This window comes from Chelonoidis abingdonii, chromosome 2, assembly GCF_003597395.2.
Source record: "Chelonoidis abingdonii isolate Lonesome George chromosome 2, CheloAbing_2.0, whole genome shotgun sequence".
Classification (NCBI taxonomy): Eukaryota; Metazoa; Chordata; order Testudines; family Testudinidae; genus Chelonoidis; species Chelonoidis abingdonii.
The window spans coordinates 153,509,197-153,530,400 of NC_133770.1; the positions used below are offsets into that span (position 1 = coordinate 153,509,197).

General features: G+C 52.3%; 1 protein-coding gene across 1 annotated transcript in view; it reads right to left on the reverse strand.

Moving 5' to 3' along the window:
• Positions 1 to 1,203: 1,203 nt before the first annotated feature.
• The window catches only part of PROM2 (prominin 2), a 32,558-nt gene continuing 12,557 nt past the window's right edge, over positions 1,204 to 21,204 (reverse strand). The window contains exons 11-23 of the mRNA XM_032774195.1: positions 20,279 to 20,431; positions 18,124 to 18,247; positions 14,642 to 14,733; positions 11,550 to 11,634; positions 10,288 to 10,434; positions 9,168 to 9,239; positions 8,889 to 8,981; positions 8,419 to 8,472; positions 5,869 to 5,949; positions 5,428 to 5,496; positions 4,016 to 4,105; positions 2,503 to 2,609; positions 1,204 to 1,283 (exon numbers count right to left, since the gene is read on the reverse strand). Coding sequence (XP_032630086.1) covers positions 1,220 to 1,283; positions 2,503 to 2,609; positions 4,016 to 4,105; positions 5,428 to 5,496; positions 5,869 to 5,949; positions 8,419 to 8,472; positions 8,889 to 8,981; positions 9,168 to 9,239; positions 10,288 to 10,434; positions 11,550 to 11,634; positions 14,642 to 14,733; positions 18,124 to 18,247; positions 20,279 to 20,431 — 1,231 coding nt within the window. The 3' untranslated portion in view covers positions 1,204 to 1,219. The remainder of the gene's footprint in view (positions 1,284 to 2,502; positions 2,610 to 4,015; positions 4,106 to 5,427; positions 5,497 to 5,868; positions 5,950 to 8,418; positions 8,473 to 8,888; positions 8,982 to 9,167; positions 9,240 to 10,287; positions 10,435 to 11,549; positions 11,635 to 14,641; positions 14,734 to 18,123; positions 18,248 to 20,278; positions 20,432 to 21,204) is intronic.

Consider the following 21,204-nt stretch of genomic DNA (forward strand, 5'->3'; position numbering starts at 1 on the left):
AGCCCCAGCTGCAAAACTGAGATCTGGATTTCACATCCCCCCTCGCCCCTTCTCCTGGGATCTTTGGAGCGGAGGTTTTTGTGTGGCCCATTAGCGAGCCACTGACCAGGGTGCCAGGTTCAGATTCAGATCTGGGTTTTGGCAGCACTGGGGAGCTGGTCCAGGCTCATCTCTAAGGGGAAGAGCCCTGACCAGTCATCGGGTCATATATGCATCCTCTTAACCACCACCAACCTGAATGAGTGAGAGCCCTGGATCCTGGCAGTGCTGCCGGTGGGATACATGGGCTGGGATTGTGCACAGTGGATTTAGCATTACAGTCCAATGCATTGTGTTTGCAGAAGGCCAGGGAGGAAGATGAGCGAGCCAGACAGGCTCAGTCACTCACAGATCCTAAGAAAAACTTGCTGGAACCATAAAGCAGCCTGAAGCTGGGAGGACACCGCAGACATGAATTAATCCAGGAGGTAATATGGGCATCGGTGAGTTTTAATGGCTCCCCTTTGGGATGGCTGGTGATGTTGAACCCTGGAGGGGCGCTGCTATGCGGCAGGAATTTTCCCTTCTGCCTTGCTGTGCTGTGCAAATCCACTGGTGCTGCAGTGAGTGGGGGTCACTAGAGGGGTGTGCTTGGGAGAAAGAGCTGAGGAGTGGGGTCATTGCAGGAGTCTCCTCCAGCAGCTCAGAAGCAACATGGGGAAGGTGAGGCAGAGTGGAAGGGATGGGGGCAGTTCTGGCACTGGGAGGAATCCAGGCACTTTCCCTAAGAGACCTACAAGTAAACGGACTCAATAGCAGTTACCTGGGGAGATATGAACAGACTGGGCCCTCCAGAACACCTGTGACAGAAACCGATGGGAGAACCTGGGGGCAGCTTCGACTCAGGGGTGTGGGCAATCTCCAGAAATATTTGCAACATGACAGCTTGATATCCACAAAGAGTCCCAGGGCACTGAGGTACAGGATCCCCAAGAGAAACCTTGGTTCAGGGGTCTAGGAGCTCTGAAGAGGACCTGCAAAAGAGATGTCCATGAATGTCCATCCCCAGGTGACATCAAGGTCCCAGAGCCCACATTGAGCTTGCCTGGGACCAGTGTCTGTAGTTCCAAGACTCCTGGGGAGCCCCGGGACTCTCAAATTCAGAAGTCCTCCACCACAGAGATACGAGTTCCCAGATTAATTAGTTTCCCCCTTACCTGGAGATGCTGGAGACCCCTTCCTATAGCTTGAGAGCTGTAACACGGGGGATGTGGAAGGGATAGGTCTCCTCTGAGGCAGTAGAGCTGCAGGTGGTGGGGAAGAAAAGGAGAGAGCACAAGGGAGAAGCCAATATTATCTCTGTTGTCACCTTGCAGCCAGATAAACACCTGCCAGGCTCTGCCCCAGAGGAGGCAGCATTACTTTGGTAGGCAAAATGACCCTCTCTTTGTAGAGGACTTCAGGAGCCATAAGAACGTACAGTAACGAGGGGCACATGGGAGAATTCAGTGAACTGAGCTTGGATAGGCCTGGAGCAGGCTGTGGTTCAGGGCCGTAGTTACTCGTTTGTCCCTAATCTACCTCTGAATTATGCACCGCAATTCCAGGATCTATCCTGGTCTCTCAGGGAACTGAGCCCCGGGCAGAAGAGCTGACAGAGCCGTGTGCCAGTTAACTAACCCCTGTGCGCAATGGGGCATAGACTACACGCAGGTTCACCCTCCATGTGTGGGGCGAGGGCCTATGGGCTCCAGGCATCTTTGAGGAGGAGCCCTCAAGGGCAGTAGGGTGGAGTGTTGTGGAGGGGAGTGTTAACCCTTTCTGTTCTCCTGGGCCAACACTCCAAAGGCGGCTGCACCTAATAACAGAAAATAAGTGCCCCCTGCAGGCTGTATCAGGCGCTGTCACAGCATTCTGCAAACAGGTAAAGCTCTGAGTATGCACAAGATCTTGGACAATGTGTCCAAGGATTCGGGAAGTGTACAAAGGGGGACAAGATCCAAAGGATAAGAGATTCACCCACTGGATGGAGCCACACAATGGGCTTACTGGACACAGCATTGCAGGGATCAGAGATCCATCCAGGACTGGATCAAAAGCAAATGGGACTTTATCCGTCTCCCTCTTCGCTTCCTCGACCCCCGATTGTGGCCCTTCACCTCAGTCCATCTAACCTATAGGTAAATACCCCTCTGTATCGAGGTGCTGCTGGGCTCCTGCCGAACGTCTACATGGAGAGACACCAGAGGACCCTAGGTGGGCATGTGCCCAAGGTTGCCACAGCTGGGCCTATTGATGGGGCATTTGTAGGTCTGGCTCAAATGGGATCCCTCCAGGAGTACATCTACACAGCAGACAGAAGGTGTGATTCCCAGCTAGTGCCTGTATGTCTCCTCCAGCTGGAACGACACCCGCCAGCTGCTGCTTGGTGTGTTCCTCTTTTCTGTGGGTCCCTTGCTGTCATGGCATGGGGAGGACGCGGGTGAAGCATAGGTCCCAGCACCAACAGTGCCTGCCACTTACATTAGCCGGTTCCTGATGGGGCGGAAGTGCTTGGTAAGTTTGATGGCGAAGATGATGCTGGGGATGAGGAAGAAGGTGCAGCAGCCCAGGCTGAACCAGAAGGCATTCTGGAAGGAACAACAAACACCCTGATCGGCTCCATTGGGCGGGGCATGGGGGAAAAGAGTGGGGGAGCTGGCCCCTTGGTTACTCTGGATACAGATGGAAGCAGGTTGGACAGAGAGCCTCTATCCCTTTGCTCAGGAGCCAGTTTCTTGGCCTGATGAAGTCAATGGGAGTTTGGTCACTGCCCCAATGCCATTAGCTTCTGGCCTGCAGTCGCCACTTTATTCCATAGAGGGACAGCAAGAGGCATGCCCCATGGAGTCCTAACTCCTAACTCAGAGGGATTCACTGGCTGGTAATAGGGAGCCTATGACACACAGTGGAATAGCTCCAATACCATCCAGCAGAGGACAGTGGCATGCATGTGCTCACACACACAGTGCATGCTGAGATTTATCATAGACGGTCCCCCTCCTGCTGCCAGATCAGGGAACTGGGAAATCCTGCCATGCAACGAATCTTTGGGCAGCCCTGCTTAGGAGGAGAACACCCTGAATGGTACATAGACACCCCCAAGCTGGCTGCTTTTGTCCGGCACTGGCCTATCTCAGCAAAGGCTGCATCTTCCCTGGGGCAACTTAGGCTGCTCAGACAAGATTAGGCAGCCTCATTTATCCCTTCTCTGTGTCTATTGGCTCTGGCAGCACCATGAGCAGGCAAGGAGATAGAGGGAGATGGGATCCCAGGAGACAGGGTGGGGTGGAGGGGCTGATTCCAGTTAGTAACAGCTGTAGAGGATACGGTGTGAGAGGTCAGTCAGAGTGGAGCCCGCGTCTCCTGACATCAACAGGAGTGGGTCTGGCTTATGCCAGGATTGAGATGGTCGCAGCAAGGACCGTGCTGGCCCCTGGGCTTCATCTCTTTTCCTGTTCGATTCACTTCCCTTTGGTGGACGCAGCATGGCCTAGTGGATTGGGGTCGGGAGATCCGGGTGCTCTTCCTCAATCTGTCAGTGACCCCGGGCAACCCACCGTCTGTGCCTCAGTTTCCCCTCCCACCTCATGTCTATTTAGACTGTAAGCTCTAGGGGCAGGGACTGTCTTACTATGTATCTATGCAGTCCCTCGCACAGTGAGGTCCCATTTCATAGCACTCCTATAATACCTATAAAATAATAGACCCACACAACTACCCCTTTGCACAGAAACTGCTTGCTGAGACGGTCTGAAGCTGCTGGGAGTTCCTCTGCTCCCCCATGCTTTCAATGCCGGGGTGATGGGAGTGGAGACTGGGCATCACTCAGTGCCTGGGGATGGGAGGGCTCCGGGACAGACCAGCTAGTGCTGTCTCCATGGTGCCTGAGAGCTGCCTACTCAACCCTGCCCGGGAACAGATTCCCCGGGGCAGGGAGGAATGGAGGCTAATGCCCAAGGCAGCAGCAGGGAGTGGAAGGTCCTGCTGGCCTTACCCAGGGCTCGGCGATGCGGTCGCAGAGGATCACCCGGCCGTTATCCAGCGCCGTGGCGAGCGGCTGGCAGGAAGCCACATCCTCAGTCAGCTGGAACAAAAGAGGAGAGGGTGAGTTATCCAGGCAGTGACCTGGGTGGAGGCTGACACAGGCACAAACCCAGTTGTGCACAGATATCCAACCAGCTGGCCTTTGTTTTTGCTAGCCTGCTCTGCTGCACTCTCGGGGCTAGGTTCTCTGCAGAGCTGGGCATGGCAGGTGCTGAGCTGGCCAAAGGTGTGACAATGGGAGCCAAGCCCTTGACAGGGCTCACTCAGGTTCACAGCTGGCCTTCATCACCCTAATCTCTGAGCGCCTCTCAAGGACCTGGAGGTCTATCTCCATGGTGGGAGGCGTTCTGTGGGGAAGCAGTGGAGAGAACACTGGAGTGGGACACAATTTCAAGCTCTGCCACTACTGTGCTGGGTGATCTCAGGCGAGTCATTGTGTTCCCCTGTGCCTCAGTTTCTCCTGCTGTAATGAGGGGGTAAAGACATGGATGTCCTTTGTAAAATGCTTTGAGATCTATGGATAAAAAGTACTAGGAAAGAGCTTGGGATTGTTATCTCTATTTCAAATCAAGGGAAACCGAGGCACAGAGCAACAACAAGCAGCTTGTTCATGGTCACACAGGGAGGTCGTGTAAGGAATCGAACCCACACTGCAGGCCAGCCCTTTAACCACAAGACCATCCCCTGGGGTACTTGCATAGCTGCCCTGCTCGGTTACATGCAGCCTTGTAGCATTGGTGGGAGCTTCAAACTAAAAATGCCCTCGGGGAGATCATTCTCTGAGCCCGTCACTTCGACCATAACGCTCTTTGCCAGCTCCTTCTCTATCGTACTTAACACCAGATACTTGTCTTCACTGTCCAGGCCCTTCATGACCAATCTCTGCCCTATCACCTCTCATTCGCTAGTAACTCTGGGCAGGTGCTCCCTGGATTCATCCACAAAACTCACTCCCTAGCCTCCTTCAAAGCCCTCCTTCAACTTCTCCTTTGCCTTGATGCCTACAAGAAACTTGCCACCAGTTAGGCTGAGACCCCAGCTGCCTGCCTCCCTCTGCTGTCTCTTGTCGTACAAAGGGCTGCACTGAATTCTTCCCCCGACCTCGCTGCCACCTCCCAAGGACGTGGTTTTCTGGAGAACTCCTCCTGTCACTGCTTTAAGCATTTACCCTGAGTGCAGCTGCAGCGTTTCAAGTGAAGACAGGCTTAGATTGTCACCTCTTTGTTCTGTGTCTGTACAGCACCTAGCACAATGGGCCCCTGGTCCAGGACTGGGGCACCGACCCACAATGGTAACACAAATAAATCACAACCGCAGCAACTCCTGCTCTGACGGGGCTCCTCTGCTGATGTTGGCACCTACCGTGCGTCTCACCCAGTTCAGGTACTGCGAGAAATAGCCCAGTTCTTTCCTTGTGAAGCAGCCGATCTCCTGCAGGAACAGAGGGCAGCCTTAAGGACACACACTGGCTTCCAAAGGGCTTGTGAGGAATTCAGGCCCCCAGTGCGCAGTCTGGCCCAGCGTAGGCTCACACAGGCTTTGGGTTTGCTCGCTGGATCTCCAGCTATCCAGATTCTGCCCCAGTGTAGGTCATGCTGCCTCTGGGTTTGCAGTCCCAGATGCCCCAGCAAGCGTTGGGTTTGTAGGCAGGTCCCATGGAGCTGGTTATCAAGCAGGAGTCCCGTCCCCCACAAGGATCTCAATGCTATTATGCAGACATCTCTGCGGTTCCCTCCAGCTGACTGCTGCGTCTCAGCTCTGCCCTTCAATGCCCTGTGGGGCTAAGGTCCCCTCCTCACTCACGTGTCTCAGGAGCCGCTGCGCCTGCACCGGCAGCATGGTCTCGATCATGGCAATCTCAGCCATCGTCTGTTTCAAGAGGGGCTGGTGAGAGAGTGGGGTTGGGAGGAGAGAGGCACCTTAGAGGGCACTGGAGAGCTGAATGGTGCTAGGAATCAAGGGCGGGGGGGAGACTGACCACTGAGATGGGGAATTCTGGGAGCGGGGGTTCTAATTAAGGATGGAGCTGTAAGCTTATCATGCAGCAGCATGCATACATGAGCGTTAACTCACTGATCCTCACACCAGCCGTGGGAAGGAGGTAAATGTCCCTATCCCCATGTAACAGGTGAGGAAACTGAGACACACGGTGGGGCAGGGTGGAACTTGCTCAGGATCACCGAGGGGGTTGGAGGTAGGACTGGGACACAGGAATTCCTGGCTTCTGACACCAAGCTCAGACTGCTTATCATACTTATGTAGGAATGTATCTAGGTTCTTCTATGGCGCCCATCTCCCTGGTATCTGAACACTTCCCAGTGTTTATAAAGTGCCCAGAAGCCACTGGGCAGGGTGTGACACACATCCTCTTCTGTGTGTCAGCCACAGGGAACATGAGCCTGTTACTGCTCACGGCTACAGAAAAGCTTGCCTCTTCAGCTTGGGTTCGGGGGAGGGAGCAGACCTTGGCTTGATTTCTGGTGTTGCTCAAGGTGGTGCTCACAGAGATATCTTGAGCTATCTCTTCTGCAAGCAGCAGGACTGACTATCCCCAGTCTTTGGTTGGGAAGGGGTCACTCTGGTCATAGAAGTGGGTTTTGCATCTAGCTTTGGAGGCACTAGCAAGAATCTGTGCTGTTGATCTCCTCCAGAACTTCCATCTCAGAAGCTCCCTCCTCCTGCACAAGGAGGTCTCACCCTGGAGGCTGAACAGATCTGTCACGGGAGGTCAGGATCAGATAGGGTGAGATGGTCCCTCAGGCCAGTCCCAGCATTGGCTTGGAAGGGGAAGAGCAAAGCTTTGAGTTTGATCTGGTGTCCAAGGGGAAGCCAATGAGGTGCTGGGCTCTGGCCAGTCTGTGCCACTGGGGAGATGGGCTGACAGACGTCTCTTTCTGGCAGCCGAAGCACCGTGATATGGATTTGCCATGGAGGCTGGGAGGCAGTGAGCATTGTGGGGAATTGACTGAAGATGGAAGGTTCTTTCTTCTGTCATTATATGACAAAACCAGTTGGCTCCTCGTGTGGCTGCTGAGCATGCACCCCATGAAACGCCTACCTGGCCGAAGCCACCCTCCGAGTGACAGGGGCTGCAGACGAGCAGCCATCAGGATGGAGAATCACTTTACACTCCAGCCATTGCCGTGACCCTGGTAGGGTGAGAACCTGAGGCTATCGCATCCCTGCTGGGTTCCTTGCACCTTCTACTGATGCAGCTGGTTCTGGCCACTGCCGGAGATGGGAGTCTGGGCGGGATGGACCTTGGCTCTGATCCAGCGTGACTGGCTTCATACGCCTAAGCAGTATTATTATTACTGAGCTTTGACTGATAGGTCAGGGCTGGGAACCAGTGTGTGAGTGGAGCCCGGTACTGAATAAACCCTGAGGGATGAAATGTAGTGGTAGCCGTATTGGTACCTGGATATTAGGGAGAAAAAGTGGGGGAGGTGATATCTTTTATTGGACCGATATCTGTTGGTGAGAGAGACAAGCCTTCGAGCCACACGGATCTCTTCTTCAGTAGGACCACGTGGCTTGGAAGCTCATCCCTCTCACCAACAGACATTGGTCCATTAAGAGATGTGACCTCGCCTACCTTGTCCCTGAGGGATGGAGTTTTCTAAAGCGCCTAAACGACTTGGGAGCCCAACTCAAGGGGACTGAATTCTCTCTGCTCCCCGGAAGGGAGTGGTCCCTGGCAGTCGGGAGCAGGGAGCAGGGTAGAGGGAAAACCAGGCTTAGGTGAACATAGAGACTAGAAGGCAAATTTCCTTCTCTCCAAGGGCTCGGACTGAGGAAGATTCATAGAACAAGGAGCCACCTACGCTCATGGGAAGGGGACACCCAGAGAGGAAGAGCGTGTCCTGCCCAAGGGTGGGTCACCTCACAAGAGCAGGGTCCCTTCAAAGTCAATGGAGGAAGCTCAGTCTAGAATGAATGACCACGGGGACTGAATTCCCCTCTCATCTCAAGAAAAGGAGGAGTCCCTGCAGGTCAGGGTCGGGCCCTGGATGATGTCCTTGAAAAGTGGGGAGCGCCTGTGGGGTGTTTTGCTTGCACGCCCAGGCTGTTGGGTGCCTCTGAAGGTGCCTTACCTTTGCGCCAGGGGGTTGGGAGCTCCTGGCCATGAAACCACTGCTTGCTCCCCATCTCCCTATAGCAATGGTAAAGTCCCTGGGCTCCGCTGGGAATGAAGCACCGAGGCCTTGCTCCTTATGGTCAGTACAGGGCTGGGCGTTTTGTGCCTGTAACTCCCAGGACCTTGGGCCACCACTGCCAACCCACTTCATGTGGGATCATTCCCCCTCCCAGTGGCCATTCCATCAGATGGACGGTCTCCCCCGACAACTGTACCTGGAGGTGGGGTGCCATGGTGGATAAGAACTGCACGCTCTCATTCAGCTTCACCTGCAAGGCAAAGGGAGACTCAAATGCATCCCCTCCATTTCAAGGCAAGCAGGGGAGGAGGCTGCAGCCTGGAGCCCAATGGCCTTCTTTGAAGGCAAAGGGCAGTCAGGAGGAGAGCAGCCTTCCCTTCCAACCTCCCACCCATAGGCTTCAGCCCCGGCCCTGCTCTTCATGGTAGATGTTAGTCTCTAAGATGCTCTTCATGGCCATCCCCTCTGTGAGCTCTCAGCAGGTTTTGCTTCACCTGTCCAGGAAGAACTGGACCAACACCAGCACCCCCACAAATGACACACCCCTATGGAGGCTTCCCGTGATGCCCTTCCCAAGCAGCATGTACCCCAAAGCTCCTGAGCCAAGGACGGGGTCTGGACCTGGCCTGGCCTGGAGGTGACTGCTGCTGGGTCCGTCACACTCACCACAAGGGCCTCCTGAGTGAGCACGGTGGCATTCTGGATTTTCCACAGGGCCTGGGACTCGTTGGCCAGCCGTTCTGCTATTGTGATGTTGCTCTGTGGGGGACAGCAGGGAGACCAGAGTCACTGATGGCTTTTCTGGTCACTTGGGAAGCACGGGAGCCCTTGGCAGTGGGGAGAGAGGTAGCATCGCTGGGCAGCAGGATGCAAAGCACAGGCATCTCCCCTCCCTGCCACTGGGGATCACCCCTTCATTTCCCTCCAGGTTGACTCTGAACTCACCTGAATTTTTTGGAGGCCCTCGAGGTCCCTGGCTAGGTCTTCCAGGCTTGTCCTCACCACAGAGTTCTGCATCTGGAGAAAGGAGCCAGCCGTATGAACAGCCCCATGTCAGCCAAGGTCCCAAAGTGCGGGGCACACTTTACGAACGTTCCCTGAGCCCTAGCAATGAGCCTCCGGCCTGCACATTACCCCACAAACCACTGACTGGGGCCTGATTTCAGCTACAGGCATGGTCAGGGGTAACCAAGGGCAGAACACGGGCCAAGGGCACAGGAATCCCTTCCCCCACCCTTCCCTTTACAATGAGCCACCGAGAGGGAGTGTTTTCAAATGGTTAGAGTCAGGGAATGGTGGGTCAGGACTCCTGGGTTCTATTCCCAGCTGTGTAACTGACTCCCTGCGAGATCTTGACAACTCTGTCTATCTACTTATATGGCCTCCATCACAATCATTAATGGACGTTACCCTCCCAAAGCTAGGTAAGGTAGGGAGGGATTATTATCACCTTACAGGTGGGGAGCTGACGCACGAGGCAGATTATGTGATTTACCCAGAGGAGTCTGTGGTTGACCAAGGACTTGAACTGTGGTCTCCTGAGCCCCCAATCCAATGCCTTAATCCACTACCCAGTCACGCCACCTCTGTATGCCTCAGTTTGCCCACTGGTAAAGCTGGGGAGAAGACTATTTCTCTAGCTCACACAAGGTGCGCAGAGTCTGTCCGAGAGAGTGGAAGCGAGAAAGGATAGGAAGACAGGACAGGGTTGGGGTGTCTGCCTGGGGGCGATTGCCACTGTGAGGTGGAAGGGAGTTGGCTGGAGAACAGGCAAAGGGAGCAGGCACATATTGACAAGCCTTATCCAGGAGTGGGATGGGCTCAAAGGCAGTAGGAACAGGCAGGGGGTCTGTACATGGGGCAGATGGCTCCGTCAGGGACAGGGGAGGGTTGGAAGTGGACCCAGATCTGCAAGGGTGAGAGCCCAGCCGGAGTGGCACGATCAGCCAGTCTCAATTCCCAGACCTGGCAGGAGGAAGGGCTCCTGTAGAGGATGCAAACCGAGAGGGCGACCCCCTGCCTGATGTCACCGCACTGGCAGTAGCTTTGCTCCGGCACCCCTCACCTCGGCCTGGAACGTAGGGTAGTCCAGCTGATCGATCCCGCTCTGCCGGAAGGTCTCCAGGTCCCGTCTCCCAGCCCCATTGAGGAAGTGGATTTCTTCAAAGTGGAGGTTGAAGTTGTCGAGGCGTTTCTGGAAGTCTCTGGTGTACTGAGGGCAAGGCAGGGCCATGACCGCCAGCCCCACGGGTGCTGGTCCTGGCTAGGGCCCTGACCCACAGCCCAGGAAAGTCCAGGGGAGCCATTCCACTGATTCCTGATTTGGATCTGGCCCTAGTTCCTTATAGGCTGGGTGACCCTGCTCCTACCTAGCATCACAGAACCAGTCAACCCAGTAAAGGCAAATCAGATGACCCCCCAAACCAGTTAACTCAGTAAAGGTAAATCCATGTGCCCCATCCTAGTGCTATAAAAGCAGGACAGCACAACATCAGCCCCTGTATGATGCTTCACCCAGCATTCGAGAGGTTCCTCCCTCTTAGACACACACTTCATCTCAGACCCAGATTTCCTATTTGTCCTGCAGCCAGGGGGGATGAATTACTCGGCGCCCTTCAGAAATTCTGAATGTTGAACCTGAGCAGATAGGGCCCATTTTGCATGCAAGAGAAATTAGCCTCATGCTATTTTGCAGTGTTTAAGAGATGGCTGTTATACTGGGGACTGAACCAGGGAGCCTCCAGGGCTAAAACTTCCTAACTAGGACTGTCATATATTCAAACCCTTTGTGGGTTAGGCAGGGAGCTATAACAAACTCAGTGGGTTACACACGCATTCGTATTTTTCCCAGGCCCCGCATTTTGCATCCTGCCCTTTTCACCTCATGCATGAACCCTCTAGGTGACGAGTGGCATGGTACTTTATATGCACACAGCTGCAAGACCAAAGTCCCTTCCCACCACAACCTCTCCTGGAAGCCCAGAATGGAGGAAGATGGAAAAGGAAGAGTCTCCCCTTATGCTAAGACAGATGGTTCCACCACATCTGTGCTGGGAGGGGGAAGTTGTAGGAAACCCGGGACTGGATGGAAAATGGAGACTGGAAAGAGAGGCCAGGGACTGGGTCTCTTAGAGAAGCTGTTGGCTGAATCAATGTGAAGACTAAATCTCCCTTTAAGTGGGCAGATCTGGGGGCAGGGGACAGTGTGAAACTGTATGAACGTGGAGGTTTAATTCCCCTCTTTGCTTAGGGACGCCACTGGGCTGGCGAGAGTTGGAGGGCAGGTGCCCCCGGGGAAGTGCCCCCTGGGGAAAAGCCCCCACTCACCTGGCTGAGGTGGAGGTGATCCTCGAGATTGTAGGTATCTCTGAGCTGCAGAACGTCCCAGAGGCCTGCACCCTTCTTGCACTCCCTGGAACAGAGCGGAGCGGGGAGTCAGCATGGGCGGGAGAGGGGAGAGGAGACTCCCGGGCAGCGCTCCCTGAAGGGATCTGCCTAAAGGCAGCCTGTGCCTTGGCTCCACATGGCTACTGCAGCCCCACCTGCTTCCCTAGCGCCTCGAGTCCAGTTTGGCACCAAGCAGCTCCCAATTCAGTCCACGGAAGGCTTCTCACTGCATCAGATTCTACTTGTCTTCGGGTCCCCTTTCCTCCTACTCTACTGTCTCCATTAGACATGGTAGGTCATTGCCTTGTGATTACTGGGGCTGGTAATAACAGAAGGTACCTCAAAAATCTCAGCATCCAGTGAATCCTTTCCTGTCCCAGGGACATGGCCAGATGGTGAAAGGCTGAGACTGTCCTTTGGGGGCCGGGATGAATTGTTTCCAGCAAGCCCTGCACACTGGAGACTGTCTGGTAACAGAAGCGCTGATGGCACGCTTCGCTACCGTAACCCTAAAGCCAGGGAAGGTGGTAGGTGGCATAAGCAGGTCACTGGTGTCAGCAGCAAGGTGAGGAGATTTTAAAGGAGCTTAGAATGGGCAGGGTGGGCTGGAGATCGCAGTTCACTGAACTAACTGTGTGAGGTGTTTTCAGGTCAGCGAGACTAGCACAGGTTGGCCCTCAGTGGTATGAGGGGCAACCAAAAGTGGAAATCTGAGCTGCTGGGTAAATATTCAACTGTTGGACACTTAATACATATGCGGGCACCTCAGTGAAAGGCGTCCTGATGCACCCACAATATGAGCTGGCTGGACAATGAATATTTCCATCCCCTCCGGAAAACATCAATAAAAACTGAAAGCTAAAGAATTCTGGCCACAACCTGCTAAAAACCGAAAACGTTTTTGGCCTGGGATGAAAATGTCTGATTTTTCGTGGGAAAAAATCTAAACTTTTTGAGGAACGCCGTGGCTGCTTCCTGGGAAAATGCCCATTTAGCCAAAAACCCAATTTTCAGTCTAAAAAGAGTTTCGCTAGAACATTTTTTATCTGTCCCATCCCCAGAGGTCAGTGGGAGCTGGGACTTTGGAAAATCAGGGGTCTAGTTCTGATTTAAGCTCCATCCCCAGTTTGACACGGTTGGCCTTCGTTTCAAGGAGTTCCCTAATGAGGCCAGACTGATAGAAAGCAGCCAGACAGCATGAGCAGTTTTCAGAGTAGCAGCCGTGTTAGTCTGTATCCTCAAAAAGAACAGGAGTACTTGTGGCACCTTAGAGACTAACAAATTTATTTCAGCATGAGCTTTCGTGAGCTGCAGTTCACTTCTTCGGATGCATAGAATGGAACACACAGACAGGAGATATTTACACATACAGAGAACATGAAAAGGTGGAAGTATGCATACCAACAGGAAGAGTCTAATCAATTGAGATGAGCTATCATCAGCAGGAGAAAAAACTTTGACGTGATAATTAAGTTAACCGTAGAAGTGTGAGAGAACTTAATATAGGGAAATAGATTTCCATTAGTGTAAATGACCCAACCATTCCCAGTCTCTGTTTAGTGCTGAGTTAATCGTATCTTAATTTGCGCATATGAATCGAGTGTCAGTCCTCTCTTTGAGTCGGATCTTTATCGAAGTTTTTTTTAGTTGAAAATTGCCACCTTCAAGTCTGTCACTGAGTGGTATAGAGAGGTTGACAGTGTTCTCTTCCACTGGTTTTGAATGTTATTGATGTCCTTGATGTCAGTATTTGTTGTTCCATTTATTCTTTGCGTAGAGACCTGTCCGCTTTGGCCATGTACATGGCCAGACACGGGGCATTGCTGCACATATCACGTTGGTAGATGTGCAGCGTGAATACGAGCCCCTGCGAGTCATAGCTGATGTGTTAGGTCCTATGATTGGTGTACACTTGAATAGATATGTGGGACTAGCATTCTTAAAACTAACAATATCTCACCTGTGCTGAAGAAAAAACAGAGGTGACAAGAGCCAGAAGAAGTAATCCAGAGCCACCTACTAAGGACAGCCCATACAAAGAAAAATAACAGAACGCACTGAGCCATCACTACAGCCCTCAACCAAACCTCTCCAGCGCTCATCAAAGATCTTACAACCTTCCTTAAAGATGATCCGTCACTCTCACAGATTTGGAGAATGCCATCCTCCTTATAGACCAGCCCCCCAACCTGAAGCATAATACTACTAGCAACCAACACACCAACTACAACATAAACATAACCCAGGAACCTTATCTGCACAAAGCCTGATACCAGCTTGTCCACATATCTTTCAAGTGACACCATCATTAGGACCTAATCACATCAGCACACCATCAGTGGCTCAGTCACAGCCTGCACATCTACCAACTGATATGTGCCAGCAATGCCCTCGCCATGTACATGGCCAAAAACTGGACAGTCTCTGTGCAAAAGAATATAATGGACATAATTCTGACATCGGAATCATAAACATTCAAAACTCATGGAGAAACACTCAACATAGCTCTAACCATCCAGTGACAGACTTGAAGGTAGCAATTTTGCCAAAAAAACTTCAAAAAACAACTCCAAAGACCAGACTGCTGAACTTGGAAATAATATGCAAATTAGACTACGATTAACTCAGGCCTAACAGAGACTAGGAATAGGTTGGCGTCATTTACACTAATTTGAATCTATTTCCCTATATTAAGTTCTCCTCATCACCTTCGTCTGTACGGGTCAACTTAATTATATGTCAAAAGTTTTTTTTCACTGCTGATGATAGTCCATCTTCAATTGATTAGACTCTTCCTGTTGGTATGCATACTTCCACCTTTTCATGTTCTCTGTATGTGTAAATATCTCCTGTCTGTGTGTTCCATTCTATGCATCCGAAGAAGTGAGCTGCAGCTCACGAAAGCTCATGCTGAAATAAATTTGTTAGTCTCTAAGGTGCCACAAGTACTCCTGTTTTTTCAGCATGAGCAGTGGCATTCTGGATGGTGGGGGGTGGGGGTCTCCTGGGCAGCCCCACAGCAGAGTACTCACTGATAAGCAGAGGTTAGGTTGAGGCTCCTCTTCAGGTTGAGTAGCTGGGTGAGGTTCATGGATGGAGGCAGGTTCCCAGGAGTGTCGATAAACTGGAGAGTAGGGGGAGAAATGAGGCATGAGGAGAGTCCCGGTTGGGGGGGAGAGCAGGGTGTGTTGGAGAAAGGAGGGAGCACAGCTGTGCTGGTCCCAACAGCATTTCAGGAGGGAGAAAAGAGCATTGAAGGGATGTGATCCTACTTCTAGGAACTGGCTGGAGTAATGTGGGGCTAAAATCACCCCTAGCAGAGAAAGTCACTGACGGGCTTTGGAAAGCAAGAAGGAGAGGATGGGGTTCCACATCCGAACCTTTAGGGATCCCTGTCTCCATGAGCAATTCCCCACTAGAGCACCTGTATCATGGACATTCCCCTCAGACCAGACTTCTCGGGCTGCTTCTCCCACCCTCTGTACCTGGGCACAATCTCAGTGGTTTGAGCATTGGCCTGCTAAACCCAGGGTTGTGAGTTCAATCTTTGAGGGGGCCACTTAGAGATCTGGGGCAAAAATCTGTCAAGGATGGTACTTAGTCCAGCTGTGAAGGCAGGGGACTGGACTTGATGACCTTTCAAGGTCCCTTCCAGCTCTATGAGATTGGTATGTCTCCATATTAAAGCCCCCTCATGGGCTAATCCTCACACTGCTCATATCCCACAAAACCCCAGTGTCTCCTCTAAGGGGATTCTGCTTGCATCCACACTGGGCTGATCTCGCTAACATCTGTACCAAAGATGACCCTTCCCTCCTGACCTGCAGTACTAGGGGCTAATTCACCCCACAGCACCCATACCCTGGTCCACACATGGCCTGTTCCATATAGAATGACTCCTGGTGCCACCCCACAGTTCAGCCACTCCCCAAGTCATATGTCACAGGCTACACCCAACATCCTAACCACCAGCTCTTCTCCCAGCACACACGTCCTGCGTGATTTCGTCTTGCTCCCCACATCTGCACCAGGAGTGAGTCCCCTGATATACAGGTCAATAGTAAGGGTTCCCCAGTAGCCTCTATCCCATGGGCTGTCTTGGAAAGCCGCTGGTACACAGTACATCCATAGTACTGCACCTGGGGTACCTCGTAGCAACCTAGTACTACCCCCTGGGGTACCCTAATATCACAACACTACCCCCTGGTGAACTCCAATACCACAGCACCGCCCTCTGGGGTACCCTGTCCACCACAGCACTATGCCCTGGAGAATCTATACTACACCCTGGAGTACCCAATACTACCACACTACCCCTGACTGCCCTAATACTACAGCAATCCCCCTGGGATACCCAGTACTTCCATAGCATCACCCCCTGGAGTATAGTGCTCTACCTTAGCACTAGCCCCTGGCCCCTCCTCTCCCTGCACTTGTAGCGGCCACCTTTGGGTTCATTTTGTGGTCACTGCAATGGTCCGTGGCAGGTTGACAGACCTGGAATCCCTCCCTCGGAGCTTCCCTGCTATGCTGCAAGCCCTGGATCCCTTTAATCCGCCTGGGAGACTCGGTCTTTGGGCAGGAAAAAGAGCCTTGCTAGCCCTTCTGCAGCCAGAGCTGTCCTGACCCTGCCTCTCCGGGCTGGGCAGAGCCCCTGAGTGCATCTCTCCACTTCCTGAGCTCCAACTGAGCAACGGTGGTGGGGAGCGGTGTGGGAGGGAGCTGCAGTGACAGTCAGCTTCCAAACAGAGATCAAATGTTAACCGCTGTTTGAGGAGCTTTAATTAATTAACTGGAACGATCTGTGCACACCAACTGTGCACGGGGTAAAGCAGTGCAAAGGGCCAGGTGTGGGCATAATTGGATCATTCTGCAGCATGCAGCGAGCGCGTTATTAGATTACATGCCGGATGCTGCGGAACAGGATGGGGTTTCAGGACGGATCATCTCATCGTTGGGTCACGTCATCCCTGGAGGAACTTGGCTGAATGCTGAGGAACTGTGTTTGAATCGATGTACAGTATTCCTGTGTATGCACGCAGCTAAATGTATCCATGTATGGCACAGTGCACCCGTGCAGGTCTGTATGTGACACAATGGGCCAGATCCTCAGCCTGCCCTCCAGCTCCTTGCACTGCACCATGTGCGAGGCAGACGGGAAGCCAGTGTAACTGGCCACTGAGAGAGATTCCTCAGCCTTAGGGAGCAAGCTAGAAGCCTGGTGGAGGTAGGGTGACCAGATAGCAAGTGTGAAAAATCGAGACAGAGGGTGAGGGCTAATAGGAGCCTATATAAGAAAAAGCCCTAAAATTGGGACTGTCCCTATAAAATCGGGACATCTGATCACACTAGGTGGAGAGAAAGGGGCCATAACCTTGAATGGACAATGAGTGGGACAGACGCAAGCATGGGTCTCTTCCATCACGTCATGTCATAAAGATATTGTCATAGCCCATGCACACTCACACACGCATGCATTGATTGGCAGACACGCTCACAGGCTGACAAGCCCGGAGCTTGCTCAGGGCGCATCTGCTCTGCAACCAGAGCCTTGGCTGCAGCTTATGGAGATATACCTGAGCTAACTTCTATTTAGCTAGCTCAAATCACAGCTGTGAAGCCACAGCAGCCCGGGCTAGCTGCTTGAATATATACCCACAGTCCCAGATGGGCTTGTACAGGCTGCCTGTGCTGCCATGGCTTCACTGCTAATGTTATTTAAGCTGGCTAGATTGAAGCTAGCTTAGGTACATCTCCATGTGCACCTCTGGCTGCGGTGGAGACGTACCCGAAATGAATTATTCTGGTGATGGAGAAGAGAAGGTTTTATAATGAAGCAAAAAGCTTTCAGTAGAGTCGTCAGTAGCCTGCAGGTTGCTACCTGCCACATATAGTCATTCATGCCATGATTCGTGTATGCGCACACACCATCTATACACACTTGTGCAAATGGTTGAGTCCCATGTGTGGGGACTCCAACCCCAGGGCCCCCCACATCCCAGGGACCGGCCCCAGGATTAGATCTGATAGCTTTATGGCCCTAGTACGTCAGGAGATTGTAGCAGCCGTAGGGCAATGATAAATGAAGGCCAGAGAGTGCCTTTGTGATTGCGTTAGAGAGCGGGAGTTTGCGATGATGGCCTGGATCCACTACAATGAGTGTGTGCGAGAGAGCTGACTGTACGCGTGTGATATGGCAGCTGCAGGTGTAAATGTGCAGTAGTGAGCATGGTAACGAGTGTGTACATCTGGGGTAGGTGTGTGTACACTGAGTGTGTACAGGTGGGGGTGGGGATGAGTGTGAGATGGGGTGTGAGTAATAAGGACAGAGTGCACAGATGTGTGTAGATTGTGTGTGCGCATACAGTAATCTGCATAGGATGCATACAGCAATGAGTGTGTGCACTGGGCAGCTCTGTCTGGTTAACACAGCCCAGGGTGAGCTGGTTCTTCTGCCTGGGGAGCTTGCAGCACAGGTTGCCAGGCTCAGAACATCAAGAAAGCAGGGACCCACCTTGTAAATCTCCTGATTGGCCCAGTTCTTACACACCAGCGTCTGGACATTGCCCCCAACCAGAAAGGTGGCGAAGACCAAGAGAATTAGGATCCAGGAGAAGAGGAAGCTAAAGCCAACGCCCCTGCAATAGAAAAGGAGCTAGGTTACAGGGAGTGCCCTGCCAGCTAGTTCTCCCTCCTAGTGACTCTGCTGGAACAAGCAGGGAAGAGGGCAAGTTGGGAGCTGCCCTGCTTCTCTTCAGAGTCCCTGGCATCCGCACACATGTCTCCGCAGCTGCACGGAGCCATTCCACAACACTGCCACGCCCGCACCGGAAGGCACTGATTGCAGACCTGCTGGGCAGGTTAGAGTCCATTCCCACTATGGGAGAATGCCTCAGGGACCAGGCCAGACGTAGCTGCTTACAGCTAGCATGATCCCGGGCCGGGGCAGCAGTGCATGCTCCAGCTAACACCATCCCAATTGCAGCAGGAGAGAGCAGCTCCTCCTGAGGCAGTCTCCAGAAGAAGGAACCTCCTGGCCTGGGAAAGGAGCAGAATCTGAGCCACACTGGCTCACAGTGTGTCTACACTGCAAAAAGAAGTGTGACTGCCAGCCACTCAAGGGTCCCGGGTGGACTTGTATAGCCCATGCTGTTGCGGCTTCACAGCTATTGGTACCAGAGCTAGCTAGAGCAAAGCTGTCATGGGTACACGGATCTATATGTGCTGAGGTCACATCTCTGATTGCAGTGTAAACATACCATATGTCTCATGAGGATCCTCAGGCCTGCAGAGTCCCACTGCTCAGAGGGAGTCCAGGCTCCAGCGTGCTCGGCAGTGAATCACAACACAGGGATAGTGAGGAGGACTCTCTCTCATCCCTCAAGGGCTCAAACCAAACAAGAAACTCACTAAGGCCATAGATTCATAGATTGTAAGGCCAGTAGGGACTGTCATTATCATCTTGTCTAATCTCCTGCATCATAGAGACCAGAGAATGTCACCCAATGATTCTTGCACCAAGCCTATAACTTCTGTTTGAGCGAGGGCAGATCTTTCAAAAAGGCATCCAATCTTGTCTGAAAAACTGCGAGTCACGGACAATATACCCTGCCCTAGGTCACTTGTTCCAATGGTCCTGTGAGACCATATGCCCCAAAGGGGAAACATTTTAAGCAGCGCTGGTTGAAAAACATCAATTATTCTTTGTAGGGAAATTTCAGAAGTGTTCCTTTCATTCAAAACTTCTTGGTTTTTCATTGAAAAACTGAGTTTTTACCAACATTTTTCAGTTGTTGGTTTAAACCGGAAAATTTTGACCAAAATAAAGATTTTCCACACAAATTTTTGGTCAGAAAGCCATTTTCCATTGAAAAAACTTTCAGTGAAAAACGTTCATACTACGTCTGTACAACTTTAAAATTAGAATGGGTTGAAACATGCTATGGTCACACCAACCATCCAAATGTGATGTGAGACATACTATGGTCACATGAACCACACAAACATAACACAAAATGCCGTGTGGACAGATTCACTTTAACTGAACAAACTTAAGATGGAAAGTGCTGTGGTCAGGTGAAGGATTCGTTGTAAAGATCAACCATATTACATAAAGAGGAGCCCAAACCCAAGCGTGAAAGGTGCTAGTAAGTTGTGAAGCACATACTGCCGATAAGGAACTTGCTGCTGGTAGCAACTATGCTCAGGTCACCTGGCACCAGATGTCCACCAGAAACATTTCACAGAGAGGTGGAGCTGCCTCTTAGACATCCCTGAGGAGACCCAAACGGGAAGAGAAGCTAGAAGTGAGTGCCTAGGCAAGCATCTGCATCTGCTCGACTTCAGCCTACCACCAGCCAGAAGACCTCTCCGTTCCTACCCTGGCACACTTTGACTGTAACATCATCCACCTTTTACAGTGCCACATCACCATGGAAAGCCTCCCAGCTGACAGAGGAGGGCTGGACTCCAGTCCACTCCCAATGCCATGTGCCCGTCACAGAGTTTCAGGCCAGATGGGACCACCAGATCATGTAGTCTACCTGTTGTGTAGCACACGCCACCAATGCCACCACATCACAGAGATATTCTCTCCCCATCACCCCCAACTGAGGTGTGAGGGCCCTGAACTCTCCCCTGCCCCGCCCAGTACAGTAATAATCCCTTACACCAAAAGGAATTTGGCCCCAGCTTCTCCTCTGCTTTCATAGTCACTCGGATCCTCCCGCATTGCGAGCCCACAGGCCCCAAGGGACAGCCCCAGGAGGTTACAGGCTACAACCAGCAGGACCACAGAGCACAGCACGATGCCCACAATCCACCTGTGGAGAGAAGAGGTCAGAGGAAGCCAGGAGCCACAACAGCAGTTAAAGAACGAGCCCTCCCCCGACTTCCGGCTCATTCCCCCATCCCCAGTGGCAGGAGGGAGCCTGCGCTATAGCCTGCCACGACTGGGAGCAAACCCTAAATTCAACCGCAGGCCCAAGCCCACAATCATTGTTAGTCAGCGGAGGAAGGAAGTCAAAAATCACCCTTTGAGGGAAGCAGATGGGAGCAATGCACCCACTTCTCTACTTCAGCTTTCTACACTAGACTGGATTTGAACTCACTCTGTTGAGATTTCATGACCCTGGCACAGCCTCAAAGCCACCCAGGGCCTGCTAGCAAGAAGTCAAGTGATCAGCTGGAAAGTTTGGAGGAGAGCCCTAAACTCCTCAGTGGACTATAAGCAGCTGGGGGGCTTCAGTCCAGGAGCAGCTAGGGCTGGTATGATACATTCTGGACCCTCTTAAAGAAGTGTGACACACTGAGAATGCTTGTGTGTTCTCTTCTGCTAGCAGTGGTCCACCAGAGGATAACAGCCTACTATTGCTTCCTTCTAATAGAGTGGCTCCTTTAGCTCAAATGGTAGGGGTGGAGGGTAATACAAGGGATTTAGCCTTTCCCAGAGGTTGAACCAGGAAAATTGTTAGCCTGCTTCTGAGTTCACTTCCCCTGGTTTTATACAGGTGTTACCTGCTTGATTTCACTGGAGTGACTCCTGATTCACACTGGTGTGAGCTCAGAATCAGATCCATAGACTCACACAGCTGCA